This window comes from Labeo rohita, chromosome 7 (genome assembly GCF_022985175.1).
Source record: "Labeo rohita strain BAU-BD-2019 chromosome 7, IGBB_LRoh.1.0, whole genome shotgun sequence".
Lineage (NCBI taxonomy): Eukaryota > Metazoa > Chordata > Actinopteri > Cypriniformes > Cyprinidae > Labeo > Labeo rohita.
The window spans coordinates 36552751-36573783 of NC_066875.1; the positions used below are offsets into that span (position 1 = coordinate 36552751).

At 38.1% G+C, this 21033-nt stretch overlaps 2 protein-coding genes across 3 annotated transcripts; one reads left to right on the forward strand and one right to left on the reverse strand.

Moving 5' to 3' along the window:
• Positions 1 to 155: 155 nt before the first annotated feature.
• Positions 156 to 15574, reverse strand: efs (embryonal Fyn-associated substrate). Of its 2 annotated transcripts, none has more exons than XM_051115417.1 (8): positions 15479 to 15574; positions 12586 to 12843; positions 10070 to 11464; positions 9821 to 9943; positions 5966 to 6892; positions 5129 to 5203; positions 2702 to 2953; positions 156 to 2446 (listed from the first exon to the last, which is right to left on the reverse strand). In XM_051115417.1, exons 2-8 carry the CDS (start codon positions 12595 to 12597, stop codon positions 2264 to 2266), a joined length of 2967 nt encoding a protein of 988 aa, XP_050971374.1. In that variant the 5' UTR covers positions 12598 to 12843; positions 15479 to 15574; the 3' UTR covers positions 156 to 2263. The 2 variants fall into 2 exon arrangements, with proteins under 2 accessions (XP_050971374.1, XP_050971373.1); XM_051115416.1 differs by lacking the exon at positions 15479 to 15574 and adding an exon at positions 13692 to 13879.
• dhrs4 (dehydrogenase/reductase (SDR family) member 4) lies at positions 15523 to 20950 on the forward strand. Its single transcript, XM_051115418.1, has 10 exons — positions 15523 to 15543; positions 16323 to 16406; positions 17936 to 18060; positions 18280 to 18457; positions 18596 to 18697; positions 18778 to 18848; positions 18947 to 18998; positions 19150 to 19284; positions 19369 to 19424; positions 20682 to 20950. Exons 2-10 carry the CDS (start codon positions 16380 to 16382, stop codon positions 20794 to 20796), a joined length of 861 nt encoding a protein of 286 aa, XP_050971375.1. The 5' UTR covers positions 15523 to 15543; positions 16323 to 16379; the 3' UTR covers positions 20797 to 20950.
• Positions 20951 to 21033: the final 83 nt, after the last annotated feature.

Below are 21033 nucleotides of genomic sequence, written 5' to 3' on the forward strand. Positions count from 1 at the left end.
GGGAAACCAGACCAGCTAAACCAGCTGATTACCAGCTTGGCTAGACTGTTGGACTAGCTAGACCAACAAAGGCTGATTATCACACAAGCTTAACATTTTAAGCAAGAAAATGACACAGGACAAAAACAACTGAAACAACCACAACTTTGTTCAGTAACAAAAATGTATTTTAAAGAATCTCACCATTTGACAAGTACCAAAGATTCCCTATATGCAAAATACCTGTGGAGTGTGTTTTACAAACAAAATGTCAAAATGAACATCAACATAGTGTAAAGAAGCACAAAATATGCATGTCAAAAATACATTCTGGTACCAAATGAAATGGGGGGAGAAAAAAAATCACATTCGTAAAGCAAACTTCGCAAAGTTGCATGAAACATCCCTGGTTATGTGTGCATATATTTCTTTAATAAGCAACTTAAAGCCATGCAGACATTTGATTAACAAAATCAAATAAATATAACTATATAGGGCCATCAACTCTAAGCATTACTATAAGCACTTAATTTAAGAACTTAAGATAAGTGAGCTTTTTGAGAGGGACTCTTGCTTGAGGACTACTGTATAATTGTCTGTTTATATACACAGTTCTTTTGTACAGAATGACAGGAGAGCTCATTCAAAAGCAAAAATGATTAAGATTACCAGAAAATGTTTGTAAGTATACTCTGAAGTACCTGTTGAGGTGTTTTATTTTTTTTTATGTATCCAAGTAGTTTGTGTAGTAATACTGATGAAGTCCACCAGATGGCACTTTGAGTCAACTAAAACACCAACACCAGAGTAAACCATCTAAATTAACCAAATTCAATTCACTTATTTGGACTTTTCAGCACTTTTTAACACTAAGTCCACTGCATCCTTTGTGACAGGACTGATGAAATATGCAAAAACTAAAAAGGCCACTTTTTTTTTTGTTTGTTTAAAGGCAGTAATAAAGGGAAGGCTACTTGAGATTTTAATTCTGACATTTTTTATGGCTGAATTACTCAATTGCAAGAGTCAATAACTGTAAAAATGTAATGAACCAGTCAAACCAATATCAAGCAGCTAGAATAACACTGATAGCTTTGTACTGATAGCCAACATGTATATCCTGAATATAAAAAGCGGAGATGTGGGTATTTACAAAGATGGGGGAAGGAGCCAGAGAAAGAGAGCAGATGGAGGAATTAACAGATGGAGGAATGGGCTTTGAGATGCAGACTATGAGGGCGTCTCGTAAACATGACGGTACGTTTATGACACCGACTTGATTTTTCAAGACAGGAGGGAAACAGGTGCATGTTTTAACCTGTGTAAGTATTGTTCAATAGGTAAGATACACAAAGCTTAATTTGGCTAGAGCCAAACCTGTTCCAGTACAAGTTATTGTAAGCACCAGCATTTCAACTGCCACTATGGAAGCTACTAGATATATATTGCTGTTTTCAGAAATGCTGCATAGCCTATTTGAAAACAAAAACCCTGTATGATATTTATTGTGCAAGAGATAGTTGTTGCTTCACCATTAAGCTGCCTTCGTGAGCATGTGAAGAAACCAAATGTGGGAGTGTGAGAATTACGGGAAGGAAAAAATAAGTGAGCGAAACAAAGTGTGTGAAGAAAGAGTGGACCTGACAGACAGGTTTATCTCTGAATCAGCATGTGGGAACAAAAAAACTGTTATCTCTCCCAAAAATTCACCAAATTGTTCAATCTCTTATTCAAAAAGTACTGGCTTTCTTCATGTCAAGCATTCCTTCTTATTCAACATTTGAAACTAGGTTAGCTTTATCTGTTTTGGTTACATGTGCAGCACAACTGAAACCTCCTGGGCTGTCAAATTAGTCACTTCAATCTCTATAACACCAAGGCCACTTCACATTTACAAACAAACTGAATAATTAGACCAGTTTACAAGAGCACCCTTAAATATAGGAGTTCACTTTTACCTCATTGATGTCGATATTGTTAAGGGGACAAAATAAAGCTATTAAAATGTGCCTGAGGTTGCAAACATCTTCAAACAAAACATCCATCAATAAGTTATTAAAACGTTTAAGTGTGCTTGGCACCACAAAAAAAAAAAAAAAGAAATAAAGAAACGCCAAAGTGTCAAAACCAACACAGGCAAGCAGATACACTCCAACATATACTCACCAACTGATCATTTTATCACTGTTGGACCAATACAAGCAGTGACCAATAAAGAAACATATAAAAAAAATAATAAGGCATTCCACTGTGAAAACAAAGTTTAAACTGTTCACAAATAACATCAAGATATCTCAGCTAATCGCTGCAAAAGCCCAGAGAAACCAGCTGCATGCTGGGATAGATCGGCTACTCTGTCCACCATTTCTTGCGTGGCAGGGACTGAAGGATAATTCTGGGCTGCACCCTTGGTTGCCACGACAACAGCCTTCAGAGCTTGGCAGAGGCGTCCACTGGAGGTGGTGACCTAAAAGACAAACAGTGTTTGTGTGTGAATGTGTTTAAGTAAAGTCACCTGTTTGTAACATCACTGCTGGAAACTGACTTGTCAACATGTTTACTAAAAGCTTGTTCATGCTGACAACTGCCCTTCGGTTATCAACCATGACTCACAATTTGATTTGTTGTGGCATGAATCATGTATATTCACTTGTGATTAAGAATTTGTACAATAACACATGAACACAAACTCTCGATAACATTTCTATTTCTATGTTCTAACCTTTGCTCTGAGGTCTGAAGAGCTGAGAAGGCGTGCAAGTGTATCTCCAATGAAGACGAGTTTGTGTGCGGTCACGATGAGACTTTTCCCTCTGGAAACGAAGACTCGGGGTGGTTGGTTCCCTTGGACGCTTGTGAACAGGGAATCGATGGCATCGGCCAGGCAAGAAAGATGAGAGAGACTTTGAGAGGAGTAGAAGGAGAGCAGCTCTGAATCCTCCAGAGACATAGAGACTGGGGGTGAAGGACTCAGCTGGAGAGAAACAGAGGATAAAATTATTCATATAAACTCACTAAATACTCTGTACAAAGACCTAAAATGCATAATTACAGCAAAGCTGACATTTCAGTGTGTTAGAATGAATTTATACTCTATGAAGTTTTAGGCTAAATTGACAATATTTGAGGAAGCTTGACTGTGATGTAATAACTGAGCTTTGTTGTGAGGTGAATTTCTGCAAAATGTAGAAAGATGTCTCATTTAAACAGATTTATAGTATTTTTTTAAACACTGGCATTTTTATCTCACTGAACATGTTGAAAAAACAAGTACACACATTAATGTTCATGTGTATGTTTTTGAAATAAGTTTATTATGCTGGATTTATTTGATTAAAAACAGTCAAAACAGTTGAAACCCCATGGCTTTAGGAACACAGCAAATGGTGAGCAATATGTATTTAAAGTGGTAAATATAGGAGAAATATATCAAAGTCAATTATGAAATATGTGCCAAACTTCCTGATGCTAGCTGGTGGCGCTATGACTATAACTGGATATTGGCATGCAGATGTCTTTAGGGCAGGACTTTTATCAAATGTGAAGTTTGGTGCAGATTAAACATGGTATGTTTGAGTTAGTGTAAAACTTGACATATCCTGTTGCAAGCAGGTGGCGCTATGATTATAACAAAATATTGGCCTTTAGATGTCTTCAGGCCAGATCTCTTTTTGAGCGTGTGAACTCAAGATCTTCGCAACAGCCTTTAGATTGGACTGACCAAATATATTGTTGTCATTAAATCTCTAGGAGGAATTTGTTACAGTGTAAAACATGTCATTTCCTGTTGCCAGCAGGTGGCACTATGACTATAACTGAATATGGGCATGGGCATGTGTTCAGGACTGGACTCTTATCAAACGTGTGAATTTTGGTGCAGATCGGACATTGCATGCCTGAATTATAACAACTTCCTTTGTCATGGCAAAACATCGAAGTTTGTCAGGCCGCCATTGGAACGCCCTTCACCGAAAACCCAAGATCTTCGCAATTTAACGTCACTAAGGGCTTTATATTACACTGACCAAATTTGGTGTTGATCTGTTTAAATCTTTAGGGTGCGTTTGTTTAAAAATGTCTGAAAATGGCAAAAACAGGACAAAACTTGCAGAAAAAATTTAAAATAACAGACTTGCTGTTGGGTTCTGGACTTCGTACTTTTTTGTAGGTATTGGTATGTTACACGTATCTACCGTATTTCGTACATGTAAGTAAAACAGAGCTCGAGGGGCACTTAATTGAAATTTTTAGGTGGCGCTATCGAGCCATGCTGCCACACCCACTTCAACCTATATCACATGTAAATTTTCACCTCTTTTGGCGTGTGTGTAAAGTTTCATGAGTTTTTAGTTTTTAGAAATGCAATTCATTTTGAAGAAGAAGCAGCAATTCCAATAGGGTCCTCATACCACCAGTGCTCGGGCCCTAATTACATCTAATATAATATAAAATAATGTTTTCTATATTTTTAAAATATATTAAAATAGAAATGTAATTTATTTCTGTGACACAAAGCTGAATTTTCAACAGCCATTACTTCAGTCTTCACTATCATATAACCCTTCAAAAATCATTCTAATATGCTGATCTGGTGCTTGAGTAACATTTCTTATCATTGTCATTGTTAAAAAACATTTGTGCTGTTTAATATTTGTGTGTACGTAGAAGATTGCAAAGTTTGATTTAAATCATTCAGCAATGGTATCTGATTGAGGTATTATTTAAGTGTTGCAATCAATCTTATACGTAGTACAAATAATAGTATTTATGCAATCCTCATGGTGAGAAAAAACAACAGCGAAACGCAGTGCAACCACTTTTGGCGTGTGTGTAAAGTTTCATGAGTTTGTAGTTTTCAGAAATGCAATTCATTTTGAAGAAGAAGCAGCAATTCCAATAGGGTCCTCATACCACCAGTGCTCGGGCCCTAATTACATCTAATATAATATAAAATAATGTTTTCTATATGTTTTTAAAATATATTAAAATAGAAATGTTATAACAACAAACATATATGTTACTGTCACCAAAACATGTACATCAACCAACAATTAAAAATAGTGCAAAGAAAATGTAAAAACACCTTCTGAGTGAATGATCCTTTATTGTGTGTGAGTTTTGGAAGCATAACAGACAATCAAAGACTTACTTTATTATCAGTTGTGGTGATAAGCTGTGAAGAACCGTGCTCTGTATGGGTGTCTGGTGGAGGCTCTGGCTTCCCCTAAAACAGAACAACAAAAAATGTAAATGTCCACAAAAAGAGAACTGCAGAATACAAACAAGTTTCATCAATGATGAATACAGGCACAAAACGTCAACAGACAGTGAAAAGAGAAGTAAATGTCTGATTGAATAAACAACACAGAAAGATTGTGTGAAAATATAAATATTAAAGGGTTTGTTTACCCAAAAATGTTGTCATTAATTACTCACCCTCATGTTGTTCCAAACCCGTAAGATCTTTATTTGTCTTCGGAAAACAAATTAGAATTTTTTTATGAAATCCAAGAGCTTTCTGACCCTCCATAGACAGCAAGGGTCCTACCATGTTCAAGGTCCAGAAAGGTACCAAGAACGTTGACAAAATAGTTAAAAAAAAGAGTTTAAATTAGTTTTTGTAGCTTCATAAAACTATGGTTGAACCACTGATGTCAGAAGGACTATTTTATCGATGTCCTTACTATGTTTTTGTTCCTTCAACATGGAAGGACCCTTGCTGTCTACGGAGAGCCGGAAAGCCCTTGGATTTCATCAAAAATGTCTCAAATTTATGCTTCGAAGATGAACGAAGGTCTTACAGGTTTGGAACGACATGAGGGTGGGTAATTAATAACAGAATTTTCATTTTATTTCATTCCTTTAAAGTGGCCATGAAAGTTTTGTGACACAAAACCATCAGTGTGTGAACATTTACACTTTTTTGTTTGTTTGCTCTATTTTATGGCATTATATCCATGCATACTCTATAAAACAGGCATCTAACCTGCAATTTGACGTATCCCACACTATCACCTACAGGATATGATGGTGGTGTAGGAGTCAGGCCGATTCCAGCATACTCGTTCCCTTGTTCCTCATCCTCTGTTCTTCCCATAGCAGGGGCTAAAGAAACTGGAACCGGAGGCAAGGGGAAGGCAGCGGGTGGCGGAGGAGGCAGCGGTCGTTCCTGGATCCAGCTGCCCTTCCGTGATCCCATGTCTCCTGCGATCGGTTTGACCTCTGCCACCGGCAAAGCAGGCAGAGGTCTCCTTGACAGAGACTCCTGGGAAGGTAAACGAGGACGTGCTTGACTCTGTAAAAGGGAGACTGAGTCTTCAAGGGCACAGCGGACCATCGTGAGCAGACCGTCGGCTGGAGGTGCAGTACCGCACACCGAAAGGGCAGGAAGGAGGTCTGAGAGACGTGACCAAGCCTGCTGGAGAACTGGAGGAATATCACCAACATGCCCAGCCTTCCAGACAGAAAGGATCTCAGCCAATGCAGAGGCGAGGTCTCGGGATGGGGTGGTGGTGACAGAAGCAGAGGTCAGAGCGGACTGGACTAGAGCAGAAAGAGACGCTTTCCACTGGATGTCCCCGGAGCCGGTGCTCGACACAGATAAACGGCGTGTTGGGATTTCCAGAGTGAGGGCAGGCATGTCATAGATGCCTCCATCAGGTTCTGAAACATCTTCAGAGGTTAAGTCTTGCTTTCTAGGACTGGAAATCGAATATGTACGTCCGCTTCCAGCAGTTTCTGCAGTTAATCCCACCATTTCGCTTGCCTCCAGTGGCAAACCAGGAAGACTGGGAACACTGTACACATCCTCATCCTCTGCATCTCCAGCCGCAGCAGCTGATCCTGGAATATTGTAGGTTTGCTGCTGATGGTCAGAAGAGGAATTCAGGGCCAGAGTGGGAACATCATAAATCTGAAAGATATGGAAGAGTTACTCACTGTTTACTAATTTTTTTTAAAGAGTTACAACAGATTCCATTCACTTACACACCATAGTAATTATAACAGTAAACCGTGCCATAAAGCATGAATCATGCTGTTTCTTTAACTATTAAGTGGGAGTCTCTGCTACCGTTTCATTTAAAAGAGGAGTTCACTTCCAGAACAAAAATTTACAGATGATGTACTCACCCCCTTGTCATCCAAGATGATCATGTCTTTCTTTTTTTTAGTCGTAAAGAAATTATGTTTTTTGAGGAAAAAATTTCAGGATCTTTCTCCATATAATGGACTTCAATGGTGCCCCCAATTTTGAACGTCCAAAATGCAGTTTAAATGAGGTTAGAAAGTATATAAATTGTATTTTTTTGTTAGAAAATAACTTTTGCTAGATAGACTCTTTTTCCTCAGCTGGGATTGTTTAGAGCCCTTTGAAGCTGCATTTAAACTGCATTTTGGACGTTCAAAATCAGGAGCACCATTGAAGTCTGTATATGGAGAAAAATCCTGAAATGTTTTCCTCAAAAAACATAATTTCTTTATGACTGAAGAAAGAAAGACACAAACATCTTGGATACATATACTAAACGACTGAAGATCACACATGACTAGACTTTCAAGTTTTTTCGAACACAATAGACTCACTCATAAACATGTGTCTTGTTGCTAGGAGATGCATGACAAATCAAAACAACATGTGTTCTACAATCAGCTCATACTGGATGGAATCATCTGTACTGTAGTCTGTACACTACACAATTTTCTGTGAAATCTGTCCACTCTGACTGCCTAAAACCTGTAGACTGGTTCTGACTTATCTCCAAACTGACAAAAACAGGCAAATGTTGTGTAGTAGTGTATTCCACTTTGATACTGACTAATAATAATATATACGGATTAAGAGTAAAAATCCCTTATCAAAGACAATTATACAGATGCTACATTTATTTAGGGTTAATTCTCTGCCCAAGCACAAAAATCCTTTGCTAAGGATTCAGTGAGGATTAATAAGAAAAATGAGAGAGGGAAAGTGAAGAGAAAGATTGTGGGTGGAGGGCTGAAAAGAGCCACATGGGTCTGGCTGATCTGCCCAACCCGACAGACGGCTGTGACTTGTGTGAACAAGAGAAAAGTGTTACATGGGATTAGCTCATAGCAGAAAAAAGGTGTGGTTTAAAAAGCAAAAGAATAGGAAAGGAGTGAGAGAATGAGAAACAGAGAACAAGAAAAAGAGGAAAAACAAAGAAAGTGTGGAGACTGTATGTAAATGCATGGAGATTGTATGTAAATATCAGGATACATCTGATATTTAAAATAAGTGATTTTTTAGCATGTGAATTTCAAATACACATTCTTTTGAACTTCCTATAATTTTAAAAGTGAAAATAAATAAGAAATTTCCTTTTGCATTAAAAACGCATATTAGAATTATTTCTGAACGGTCATGTGGCACTGAAGACTTGGAACAATGGCTGCTGAAAATTCAAAATAAAAAAAATGAATTCCAAATAATAAATTAAACTTTAAAATATATTACAAATAGAAAAGCTAATTTAAATCATAATAACATTTCATTTTATTACTGTTTTGACTGTATTTTTGACAAATAAACGTAGCCTTGCGTAACACAAGACACTAAAATTTTAAAACATTTTAAAATCTTACTAACTTCAAACTTTTAAACAGTAGTGTATATTCAAATATGATGTTTGAAGACACACTGCGTTAGCATTTGATACCAATCACGCTAAAAACCACTCCTGATAGCACACGGCATCAATTTGATGTCTACGTTTACATCTGGAGTGTTTGCTCATCTGCAATATGTCTATAGGACGTTTCCTATCAGATGTCAAATAGATGTCTATTAGATGTCTTTAAGATGTTTATGATTTAGAATGTATGTAAAACTGACATCTTACAGATGTCTGTCAGATGTTTGTACACAGCCCCAGATAGCACACGTACGTCTGTAATATGTCTGTTGAAGACCACTTGATCTGGAAAGCATCTGCCGTGTACAAACAGATGTCTATTTGACATCTGAAACATTCAATAGATGTACTGCAGATGAGCAAACACTAAAAAAAACTTCTTGCAGATGTAAATACAGATGTCAAATAGACATCTCTGTGCTGTATGTGTGCTATCAGGGGCAGATGTTTTCCAGAACAAGTGATCTTTAATAGACATCTTGCAGACGTAGGTGTGCTTTCTGGGTAGGTACTTGGTGGCATTAAAATACTACTGTCAGAAAGATGTGCAGTGAAGAATTATTGCTGAAAAGGAATAGCTGAAAATGGACACTGTTATTTTTGCACCTGACCTTATTGAATATGCATTTGCAGGAATTTCTGTTTCAGATGCAAAATTTATGGGAGGAGAGTATTAAAATGTATCACGCAACGCAATTTACTAATGTTTGTGTTCGTCAAATTACTGGTATTTGCGCCATTATTTCACACCCAAAAAACCAAGTCTTAAAGCAGGCAGTAATTTGCGCTGCTCTTGGTAGATTGTGCTGATCATTAAGGAAATCACCTGCTGCGTCTGTTCTTTAATGTGTGCATTGTTAGTAAATCACATGCAGAATTTTTCTCTCCCGTTGGCGCTTTTATGGAATTGTGCTCTAATGCTAATTTGCTCTGTTTAGTAAATCTGTCCCTAAATGTGTTGCAGTCTAAAAGCAATATGAGAGCTATGAAAAAGGGCATGATTTTCAGTGAATAAAGTCTTATGTCTGAAAAAAGTCTGGTCTGTTCTTTATACAAATTGTATGGCTTCAAAAGATATGGAATGCATTACTTTTATAGTGCTTTATGCCTGTACTTGCAACTGGATAGTCTCAGTCCTGGCTCACTTTTATTCTGCCTTGCATTTCCTTTTGTGTTTGATTTCTTACCTCTGAGGCATGATCGGTGTGTAGGGGTACAGCACGAGGAGTGTTATAGATCCCATCATCCTCCTCAGAAGGCACTGCAGGAATTGGATGCTGCCACCTATTTGTTGGAGGTGTATCATATACCTGAAGAACACAGGGATAAGCATTAAACATTTCATAATCGCCACAACTTCTTCAGTAAAAACACCTCCATCTTCTACAGAATGACGAGCTTTTGTCTCGTTCCAATGAAGTTCTAATTTATCTCACCTCCTCACAGAGTTTCTCATCCTGAGAACTTGCACTCTCCCTCTTGGTCACCGATTCACTGTTCTTCTTCAACTCGTCCCCTCCATTTTTACTTCCCTGTCTCTCTTCTTCCAGCACGTTTGTCTGTGGGGGCACAGGGCTGGCCTGGAGAACAGGTTTGGTGGTTGGAACCGAGTTAGACTGAGGTAAATCCTTCCGGGTCACGCTTCTGACAGGAGGTGCTGGCGGAGGGGGCTTGCGGCCAAAGTTTGGAGACCCTGGTACTCCGGATTTTCCCGCCCTTGTGAGTAGAGGTGATTCTCTCAGTTTTCCTCGACCAACAGGAGGAGTTAAAGCAGCACCCTTTTGGGATCCTCGGACAGAGGGAGGTGTCTGTTTAAGATTCTGGGTTGGTGTCGAGGATCCAGACGCTAATGGAGTTGCAGCGGGGTGTTTGCGGTCAGATTGAGGGGTCCTTGATATGGCACCGCCAGGTGGGGTTGGGGTTTGGTACATCCCTGGGGCATCCTGGCCAGTCTTACTCTGAGAAGGACTAATGGAAGAAGATGGGCTGCTTTTGGGTGCAATCCCATCTGTAAGTCTTGAAGTTATTCCCGGTGCACACTGTCCTGTCACTTGTGTGGCACCACTTGGAGTCTGATATAAATTCTCACTGGTCAGTGCAGCAACAGCTGGTCTAGGCACCAAGTAGCAGCCATCGGAATTACCCGCCCCTGTGTCTCGTGGACTTAAATACCTAGCCTCCCCTGCAGTTTCGGCTGCAGACCGGGGAACAGCACTTGGAGTCAGGTACACCGAATCGGATGCCACTGCACCTTGTGATCTGTGTTGCGCCGCCATTGGCGCAGGTGAGGTGGGTGTCTGGTAGAGGGTCCCTGACTCGCCATTCCGTCCTCTAAGTGAGGGTGAGCGGGGTCGTCCTGCCGCACCCACATCCCCCCAATCGGGACGAGGCCTGGTTCCAGAACTAGAATGAGATCGTGGCCTTCCTCCATCAGGTTGACGTAACTCTCCAGGCCTGACTGGGGCAGGAGCAGCCCCAGGGCTCTGGTACACCCCTTCAGCTAAGCTAGGTGGTGAGAGATACACCCCATCTGAGTCTTCAGTGCCCAGTCCATTTACCCTACCCTGCTGGCTAGCTGATAGATGGGCTGAGTCCACGCTAGGAGCTCGTCGGGTATCTGTACCTGTGCTTGAAGCAGAAGTCTGAGCAGTTTGGAGGAGGCGTAATCGGTTGGCAGGGGCAATGCCTTGTCGGCCATGCAGGGAGCAAAGCCACCACCCTGGACCGCCGTCCTGCTCCTGGTCCAGAACCATCAGGATATCACCTTTGCGGAACGCTAACTCCTCTGGGCTTTCAGCGGCATTGTCAAAAAGTGCCTTTGCAAGCACCGTCTACAAGACAATGAAAAACAACATATAAGGAGAAGAGACCACACATAAATCACCTATGAAATAGCTTAAGTCTAGCTTTGTTGGCTCCATGACAAATTGCTCATGTTCCTCACTTCGGGTTAAAGTGCCTGTTAAATGCACAAATGTAAATGTAAATGCAAGGGCAGCAAAACATAAAATCCTGCATAAAAAAGGGAAGAGACAGAGGGAAGAAAGGCTTTTGAGTCCTTTGATGAAAATGGGGAAGGACAACAACAGTGAAGGAGAAATGGCAGATTTCACTAGACTGCTAGCACAATGTAATTCAATTGTTGTTTAAATTAAATGTACTCAGTTAGAATTAATTTATTTGAGCCTTCAGCTGACTCCACTTCTGCAGCATTTGAGCTGCATTGTGTTAATAAGGGAAGTCAAGAAAAAGGAAACAATGTAGAGGATCTAACATGGACATTTCAACCAGGTTCATCAACCTGTGTAACCAAATCAGTTTGTTTTCCCATTTACTTAACAAACAGATCTCGCATCATCGTGACAACACAAAGTAACCTAACGAGTCTCATAGGTGACATTTAAAGAATATACACAAATATAACTTGGTAGCTTAAATAATGGTCAGTACATAGCAATTTAATTGCTGACCTAAATTCTTGGCATACACAAGGCCTACAGAAGAAATGCTCATTTAAATGCCTGTGAGGGCAGCGCATATGAGCCGTACAGTTAGAGTGACGTTACGAATGTAATGGCTTGCCTCAAGGTCTTTTGTATTCAGAACACCACACTACTGCCTTCATGGCTAAATCAATATTGATAGAGAGAATGCATAAGTAAGGGCAGAGGTCTGTGATTATGGGAGAGAGAGAATTAGTGATTAAGGGAAAGAGGCGCTGAGTTGATGATAATGAGACAGACTCATGGGGGAGGGGCTCAACATCTGTCCCCCAGTTTTAGGTCCTTTTGTCATCCCCTTTTATACCTCTAAATTTCCCTCTCATTCTCTCATTCCCCCCAGGGGATGTGGTGCTCTGAGGCAAGCTGAGCCCCAGTTCCCCCTCCTCCATACTAGCGGATATGAATATTAAGAATTGCACAGCAGAGAGTGTTTTACAGTGGCGACTTACCGATAGAGACATGGTTGAAGCTGGTTCTCAGTTTTTGGCTGTGTTAACTCCACATGGGCTCTCCACAGAAGCTATCCCGTTCACATGTGCACTGTCTGACTCATCTGCATGTTTTGCAGATCTGGTTTTCCATTAACCTGAACAGTGGTAAATACGATGGCCTTTTTATCCAGAAAGATCAATTCCTCAAAACCATGATTGTTGTCCTTTGCAGTCCGTGACTTTCATCACACCTGACAGCTGCTGCACATATTGAATCTGAAGAATCAAAATAAATGAATTACTATGGCATAGTAATGTGTTAGTAACACAGAGTTCACTTTGAAGAAACACTCAGCTGCAGTGGCTAAACTAGTCAGACCAGCTGTGGGACTCCACCAGTGGAGTTCAGACAAAAAAAGATCTTATTTCATGGGTATCTGGCTGTTTTAATTTTTAAGTACAGCTGTAATGCGGTATTTAAATTCGCCCACCCTGATTGGACAGAGGATTAAGGGCTATATGATATCATAACTTAGTAATTATGAGTTAATGTAGGTGGAGACATTGTTCCACATTTATTCGTTTATGTTTGTTTATATTCATTTATGGTTTATAAAGATATTTTTCCAGTTTAAAGGTATGAAACGTATAATTAAAATTCACTTCAGCAGCTGTGGCACAACCGCTTACTGAAGGCGAGGACACTGGCCTTTTGAGTCCACAGAATAACATCTCTATATTTTTTAATTAAATAGATGGCAAATTGTAATCGTGTTTAGACAGCGTATTTCAAGCCATTTTAATAGACTGAACTGCACTAGACTGAAACAAGGTAAAAAAAAAAAAATCCCAGTAAGCCACGTTTCGTTTTCCATCCAAGACATCTCAAGGTTTCTTTTATGCAGTAGAACCCCAATGAGACAGAGGACCAAATTTCAACCGAGAAATAACAACGAAAACAAGGAAAAGCTCACATTCTCCGGATAAACCAGTGCCAAAGGCATAAGGCATATAAATAGCGTTCTTTCAAAAAACGAGATGCAATTTATTTCAGTCACAAAGCCGCAAACAAGCGGCGATCAGCCAGTGTAAAATTTTAACTAAATAACCAATGCTCGTCTTACCGTTCACATGTCTGGAAATATTATCTGGAAATACAGAAGTCGAGTCAAAGCTCGCAAATCATATCCTTTCAAATGACTGCAATGCACGGCTGTTGTTTTTCTTTTCTTTCTTTGGGGATACACGTCTCGCTCCGCCAGGCTTCGCCCTACCCTGGCCTTCTTGGTTTTGAATTACAGTTGAGCGCATATGGTCGCTCCCCCTCATTGTGCCCGACACACAGCACGATTCCTACAGTGCATCACGCCCTCTAGTGGAGGACCATCTATCTATCTATCTATCTATCTATCTATCTATCTATATCTATCTATCTATCTATCTATCTATCTATCTATCTATCACCAACACTGCCATGTGCTGCTTCTGGTTACATATGTCTCTAATGTAAACTTCTGACCAAATTCACATTAAGCAAATATAAATCATTTACTAACTAGACAGACTATTAATTTCCTCTTGTAAAATGCTTCTGTCACACTGAAAAAAAAAGTATGATAAAATTCATATATTATTTTATAGGCTGACTGACTATGAGGAAGAAAAGCCTTTGTGAAGAGAAGATTGCACTAGCTTGTTAAAGTCAGATTTCTGTTGTTCTGCGTAAAAGCTGTTTTATATTATGATGAATTTACCTTCATTGGCTGTGCATCAATATACACTACCAGTCACAATGTTTGTGAACAGTAAGAATTTGAACGTTTTTTAAAGAAGTCTCTTCTGCTCACCAGTCTTGCTTTTATTGATCCAAAGTACAGCAAAAACAGTAACATTTTGAAATATGTTTTCATATTTAAAATAACTGTTTTCTATTTGAATATATTTTAAAATGTAATTTATTTTCGGTGATTTTAAATGCTGAATTTTAACATCATTACTTCAGTCACATGATCCTTCAGAAATCATTCTAATATTCTGATTTGCTGTGCAAAATTTATTATTATTATTATTTTGTTGAAAACAGCTGAGTATAATTTTTCAGGTTTCTTTACTGAATAGAAAATTCAGAAGAACAGCATTTCTCTAAAATAGAATCTTTTCTAACATTATAAATGACTTTATCATCACTTTTGATCAATTCAAAGCATGCTTACTAAATAAAAGTATGAATATTTTAAATATATATTTTAAATAGTAGAAATATTTTACAATATTATTGCTTTTGCTATATTTTGGATCAAAAAAATGCAGGCTTTATGCAGCGGTGTAAACGTGTTATAATTCATCAAACTTTATTTTGTTACTTTAAGAAAACCTTTGGTTCTTAGCAAAGTGCTGAAAGAAATGCAGTAAGGGGTGGACCATCATTTTAGGAAAGGAAAGGAAAGGAAAGGAAAGGAAAGGAAAGGAAAGGAAAGGAAAGGAAAGCCCTGGTGAAAAAAACAGCATTATGTTTTGATGCTGGGATGCTGGTTAGGTATGTTTTGATGCTGGTTTAAGCTGGTCCTTAGCTGGTTTTTGCTGGTCCTTTGCTGGTCAAGAACCAGCATAAACCAGCAAAGGACCAGCATAAACCAGCATCAAAACATATGCTGGTTTTTTCACCAGGGAGGAAAGGACGTGACGTGAGGCCAAGTATGGTGACCCATACTTGGAATTTGTGCTCTGCATTTAACATTTCATTATATGGGAGCAGCTGGCAGTACATATAAAACATATGCAGAATGGAAATTGCGACTGTTTTACACAGCAATTAGTCTTGGTGTTAATCAAACATTATAATCACTGCATGTGCTTGTTAAGAGAAGTGTTTTTTGTTCTTCCGTCTTAACGATGTGGAATACCCCCTTACCTTGATCAATGGTATATCCCCCTGGTGCTGCACTCTTCAGTCTGCGTGAAACATTCTGAAGAGAGGTAAGTGTCCCTGTTAATGGAAAACTCAAACAATTTCCTAAAGCATATTAAATAGAAGTTACAATGAAATCAGAACAAGATACTTTGGTAATACTATTGTTGACCCTGCTGTGTGTACAATTAGAAGTTGTACGTGTTTAACACTTTGCATAAACTGTATCGCTTTAACCGTGCGATTGTTTGTATTTCTATGAACAGTACAGAGTATCAATTTATGTCCTATGTTCATTTTCATAAGAATAAAGACGCTTGTTAATGTTACTTTGAGTTCTATTTCATCTCGTTGTGATAACATTAGTGGTTAATCCGTCTGTGCAGAGTGAAATGCGCAGCAGTAATCCGCGGTGCGTTTTGGGTAATGTAGTTCATGATTATATGGTTAAAGAGAAGAAATTGGAACTGTGAATTGTGACTCTAGTATTGTAAGTTGCCTGCATATTAAAATATGCAACAGTGTACTAACTAAATGATGTATTTACTGACTTTGAAACAAGAACAAAGACATTTGTTGTAAAGCTCTCCCATTTTATGCTTGCAGGTATGAGTTATTGTTCATTTTGTTGTATTATTGTTCTATTAATTCTCAGTATTTGTAAATCTTATTAATTCTATATAAAAAATATGCCTTTGGGGTTATGCATTTTATTAAGTGGAACAATTTAAGATACTGTGAAGAAAACAAAGTTTGTAATATGAGTCTGCGTGAAACATTCTCAAGAGAGATTGTGAAACAAGAACAAAGACATTTGTTGTAAAGCTGTCCCATTTTATGCTTGCAGTAAACACCCAAGAAAAGGCACTACTGGTGTTTGTCCTTATTTGAGGTTGGTCCTGTGATGCTTCAGGTGTTCCGCTACATTTATGTGAGATTTCTTCTTACTGTTCAAAAAACTTTGACTGGTAGTGTACATGCTCTGATTCAGCAATATGCTGGGCAAAATTAAATAAGAATGTACTTAAGTATTTTGTATCTAAAGAAAATGTCTATAAAAACCAGAAAGCTAATTAGTGGTTAATAGATTATCTAGACTGAACATGTTGAGCATAATAAATGTTATATTTTCTGAGATTCTGAGGCTGTACACAATGGTATATCCCGTATGCTGCTTAGTTAAATTCACGATTTATACTTAAAACAAGTGTAAAGTAAAACAGGAACTGCATGCAGAACAAATACAAAGCTTTGTTATAGAATAAACGGACAGGGTCGATGCCAAGGTTAATAGTGCTGATTAAATATTTGTTGACCTCACAAAGTGCAACTGATCAAGAAAGACTGCACTTTTCTGTTCAACTCCAACTGTGTCTTATTTTTACTAAAAACACCACTGCAGTGATAAAATTGTACTGTATAGGACAGGTACAATTTTGACAGTAAAAGATATGATTGTATAGCCTAAATCTTATGTAATCTATATGCTATTCACATTTAGTGAGACATTTTAAGTTTACATGAATCGAAATTAAATATTAATGATTAATTAAGACTACCATCCTCCTCCAGAGGGCGCGTGAGGACGAATCCTCCACTGACCCGCGTTCAATTGCACACATTCCTACAGTTCAATTTTTGTTACATTTGTATACTTAAATGTATAACATTTAATCATTAATGTATAACATTTAAACCGTTAATTCCAACTACTAAAACCTGACATTTGACCTATAAATCTATATAGAATTATGTATAAAACATCCAGCGAATCATCCGGTAATCACACTGGTCTGTGATTGGTCCATCCTGACCAGCGCTGTAAAAAGTTACAGGCACCACGCAGGAATCGAATCTTCTTCAGCGGTCTGTGCGATAGTTTACACCTGACTAATGATGCCGAAGAAGCGTTAGCTGTCATCGAATTGCACATACACCAAAGAATATAATGGAAAGTCACTATTTGTAAGCATCTTTCCAGACCAATAAGAGACAACTTCCGGATTATCTTACCGCCCTTTCAACCAGTTTATATTATTTTACGGTAATGACGTACGAGAGGCGTTGATTTGTATTACTTGCAAAGTGCTATCAGAACGGCAGACCTTATCAACAGGTAGGTATGAACTGGTAGCTGTATTTCTTCTTACTAAGCTATACTTTACAATTATAATATTCATGGTTTATCAAGATGTAAAACAACTTGATTCGCTCTTGACTCACGTCAATCGTGAATGCGGTGTTGTTAGCTCTGTTTAAGTAACGTGAACGTTAAGGTTAATCAGGATAACTTGCTAGTTTTTCTCATTAGTACTTCCACCTCAACTGCTTGTCAAAGAATGCAATTAATGATAACGGGAAAACTATACCTGCAACTTTTAGCCAAGATGACCTTTAACCCACTTTCCTACATAGTGCTGTAGCAATTATTATGCAGATTCTCTTTCTGTTTGTCTCAAGGCAATGTTGAAGGCTGTAACCAGATGCCTTTTGTCAAATCCTCTTGCTGGCAGAAGAATGATGTCCCATCACATACCACAGAATTTGTCAGGAAAAGTTGCTATAGTAACTGCATCCACAGATGGGTATGATGTTTTATTTCCATTTTTATCCAACAGATTTTTTTTTTTCGTAAGTTTTTGAAGGGTGTGCAACTGTCACAGCACTAAAAACACATTGTTCCTCTGGTAATAAGAGAGAATACAACTGCTAAAACATGTGATTGTAGATAAATGTTAAATATATTCTAAATGGCCTACTTACATAACATGCTGACAGACCCTTGTACTCACCGGTCTTCTCAGGATTGGGCTCGCAGCTGCGGAGGCTTTGGGTCAGAGAGGAGCACATGTAGTCGTGAGCAGTCGACGCCAGGCCAATGTTGACAAGGCTGTGTCACTCCTGCGCAGCAAAAATCTAAAAGTCATAGGCACCACATGCAATGTGGGGAAAGCAGAAGATAGAGACAAGCTCGTTAATATGGTGAGGAGTTTCTTTATTGCTCTTTTTAGTAAGTATTTAGTAAATATTTTAGTAATCGTACTGAGGAGTGTGTGCAAATGTTATGCTGAACCCAAAAGTCTGTGGAAACTTGCTAAAACATTTTGTAAACAATTGCAGACAATTGAACAATGTGGCGGTGTGGACATACTGGTGTCTAATGCAGCCGTGAACCCGTTTTTTGGAAACATATTAGATTCCACAGAGGAAGTCTGGGACAAAGTATGACAAAGCTATTAACCTTTTTCTATGAAAATAAAATGTCAGTAGTGTAAGTACTAACATTTGCTTTATGTCCACAGATACTTGGAGTAAATGTGAAAGCTTCTTTCCTCCTGACCAAACAGGTTGTGCCTTACATGGAAAAAAGAGGGTGAGAAACATGTGAAAAATAGGGGAAAACAGAAAAATCAGATGTATTTCAAAATAAACTTTATATCTGAGCCTAACGTGGGACCTTTTTTCATTCAGTGGTGGATCAGTTGTGATTGTGTCTTCAGTCGCAGGGTACCAGCCAATGCAAGTATGATGTTTAATGTCAAGTTTAATCATGCAGCATATCTAGTGAAGTGGTTTCTTAAGTGGTTTCTTTATTTGGGTTTGTAAATTTCATAGACTGTTTTTCATTCAGCACGAGTTGAGAGTTCACCATTATGCCGCTCTTTGACTTTTAGGGTCTGGGCCCCTATAGTGTGAGTAAGACCGCCCTGCTCGGTTTAACCCGAGCGCTTGCTCCTGATCTCGCCCACAGTAACATCCGGATCAATTGTGTCGCCCCTGGCATAATCAAGACACGTTTTAGCGCTGCTGTAAGGATTTCTATCATTTATAAACATGAATTATTGTCTTTAAAATGTTTACCCGTATAACCCTTTGTGTCTGTTCTTTTGTAGCTGTGGGAAAATGAGAGTATGCTAGAAGAGTTCTTGAAACTTACAAGCATAAAAAGGTTTGTACAACTGCTGTCAAGACAATAAATTAAATTATTAAGTAATAGTACCGTGGAGCTTAAATAATCATACCACGTGAGTAGGAAACTTAATTGTGCCCCTAGCATTATGCATCATAAAAATATTACATATTTAATATATTATGCACAAATGTTGTTTCTATAATAGCTAAAGTGTATGATTACATGATTAATAATTTTAAAAATAAATTCCATTACCTGTAAGGTAGCATTGCAGTAATTGTCCTCAAACAATTCATTCATTATTATAAGCCTATATATGGGTCATTCTATAATTAGGGGTACATTTAGAATTTGACAATGTGAAGAAAAAAGTTTTCCTTTTTCCCAAAAACCCAAACATGACCTTACATAGCTGCTTTGAAACAAGCTATATTGTATAAAGTGCTATATAAATAAAGGTGATCTGTAGGAATGTGTGCATAAAATACCATCTATGTTTGCTACTGTCCACCATGTTACCTTCACTGGGTAACACAGGTGACAGGTAACTTAGTTGACATTTTTAGTGTTTTGGGCCTATACTCAACATGGAAGCCTATAACTACTAAGCATATGGTATGTTAAGAAATATATTTTCATAAAACATAAGTTTTAGTTAAATTGTCTTGTTAAAATTCGCAGCAGTTATACTTGTGTAACACTGTTGACAGTCAATTAATCAACTCTAGACAGAGGTCTGCTAGTTTAACCAATATTAGGGGAAAGAGAACATAACTTCTAATGTTTCATCCATGTGCTTCTAGAGGAAATATCATCATACTGTGAAAATCTCACATAATGTGAGAATGGAACAAACCATTCCTTTTTGAGGGGGGTTTTCTAGTGGGTAACTTAGTTGACAATGGTTTTGAACACAAATAAAACAAGTTATATCACAATAAACGGTTATTATTTTTGAAGCACACACCCAAATGTCTTGATAACCTAACTGAAGGCAAAACTATTAAATTAATTTATATTTGAGGTCATTTTCATGATTAAAGTAATACTGAATACCAGGGTTGTATGTAATAAAAATATAATTTTTGAACAAGATATGGCTTTTTCAACATATAGTAATGCGATTGGGAAAAAAATAATAATGTACTAGAAGAATAAGCGTCAGGCTTTATATTGATGAATGTATTAAAAAAAAATATACTTCACATACACGAGAAGCATCCACAATTATAGAATGACCTATATGTATGTTGGTGCAGGAAACCTGATTCTCATGTAATGTCTTGATCTTAGAATTGGCCAGCCAGAGGATATAGGTGGTGTGATTGCCTTCCTGTGCTCAGACGAAGCCTCATACATCACTGGAGAGACCATCACTGTAACTGGAGGCATGAACTGCAGACTGTAAGAGGAGTGGCACAGAGGCAGTAACAGTAATCATGTACTTGTACATCAGAGGGAAACCTTTGAATTCAATGACCCAACACATTTGTAACAGCTGATATAGAAAAGAATAATACATTTAAAAATGTTTAATTGTAATAAAATGATTTTTTTGCAGATTTTGTATGTCACATTAATTTAATCGTCAACTTTTCAAGTTTTCTTCTGATTAAAGGGAATTAGTTCAGAAATATTAATTTCC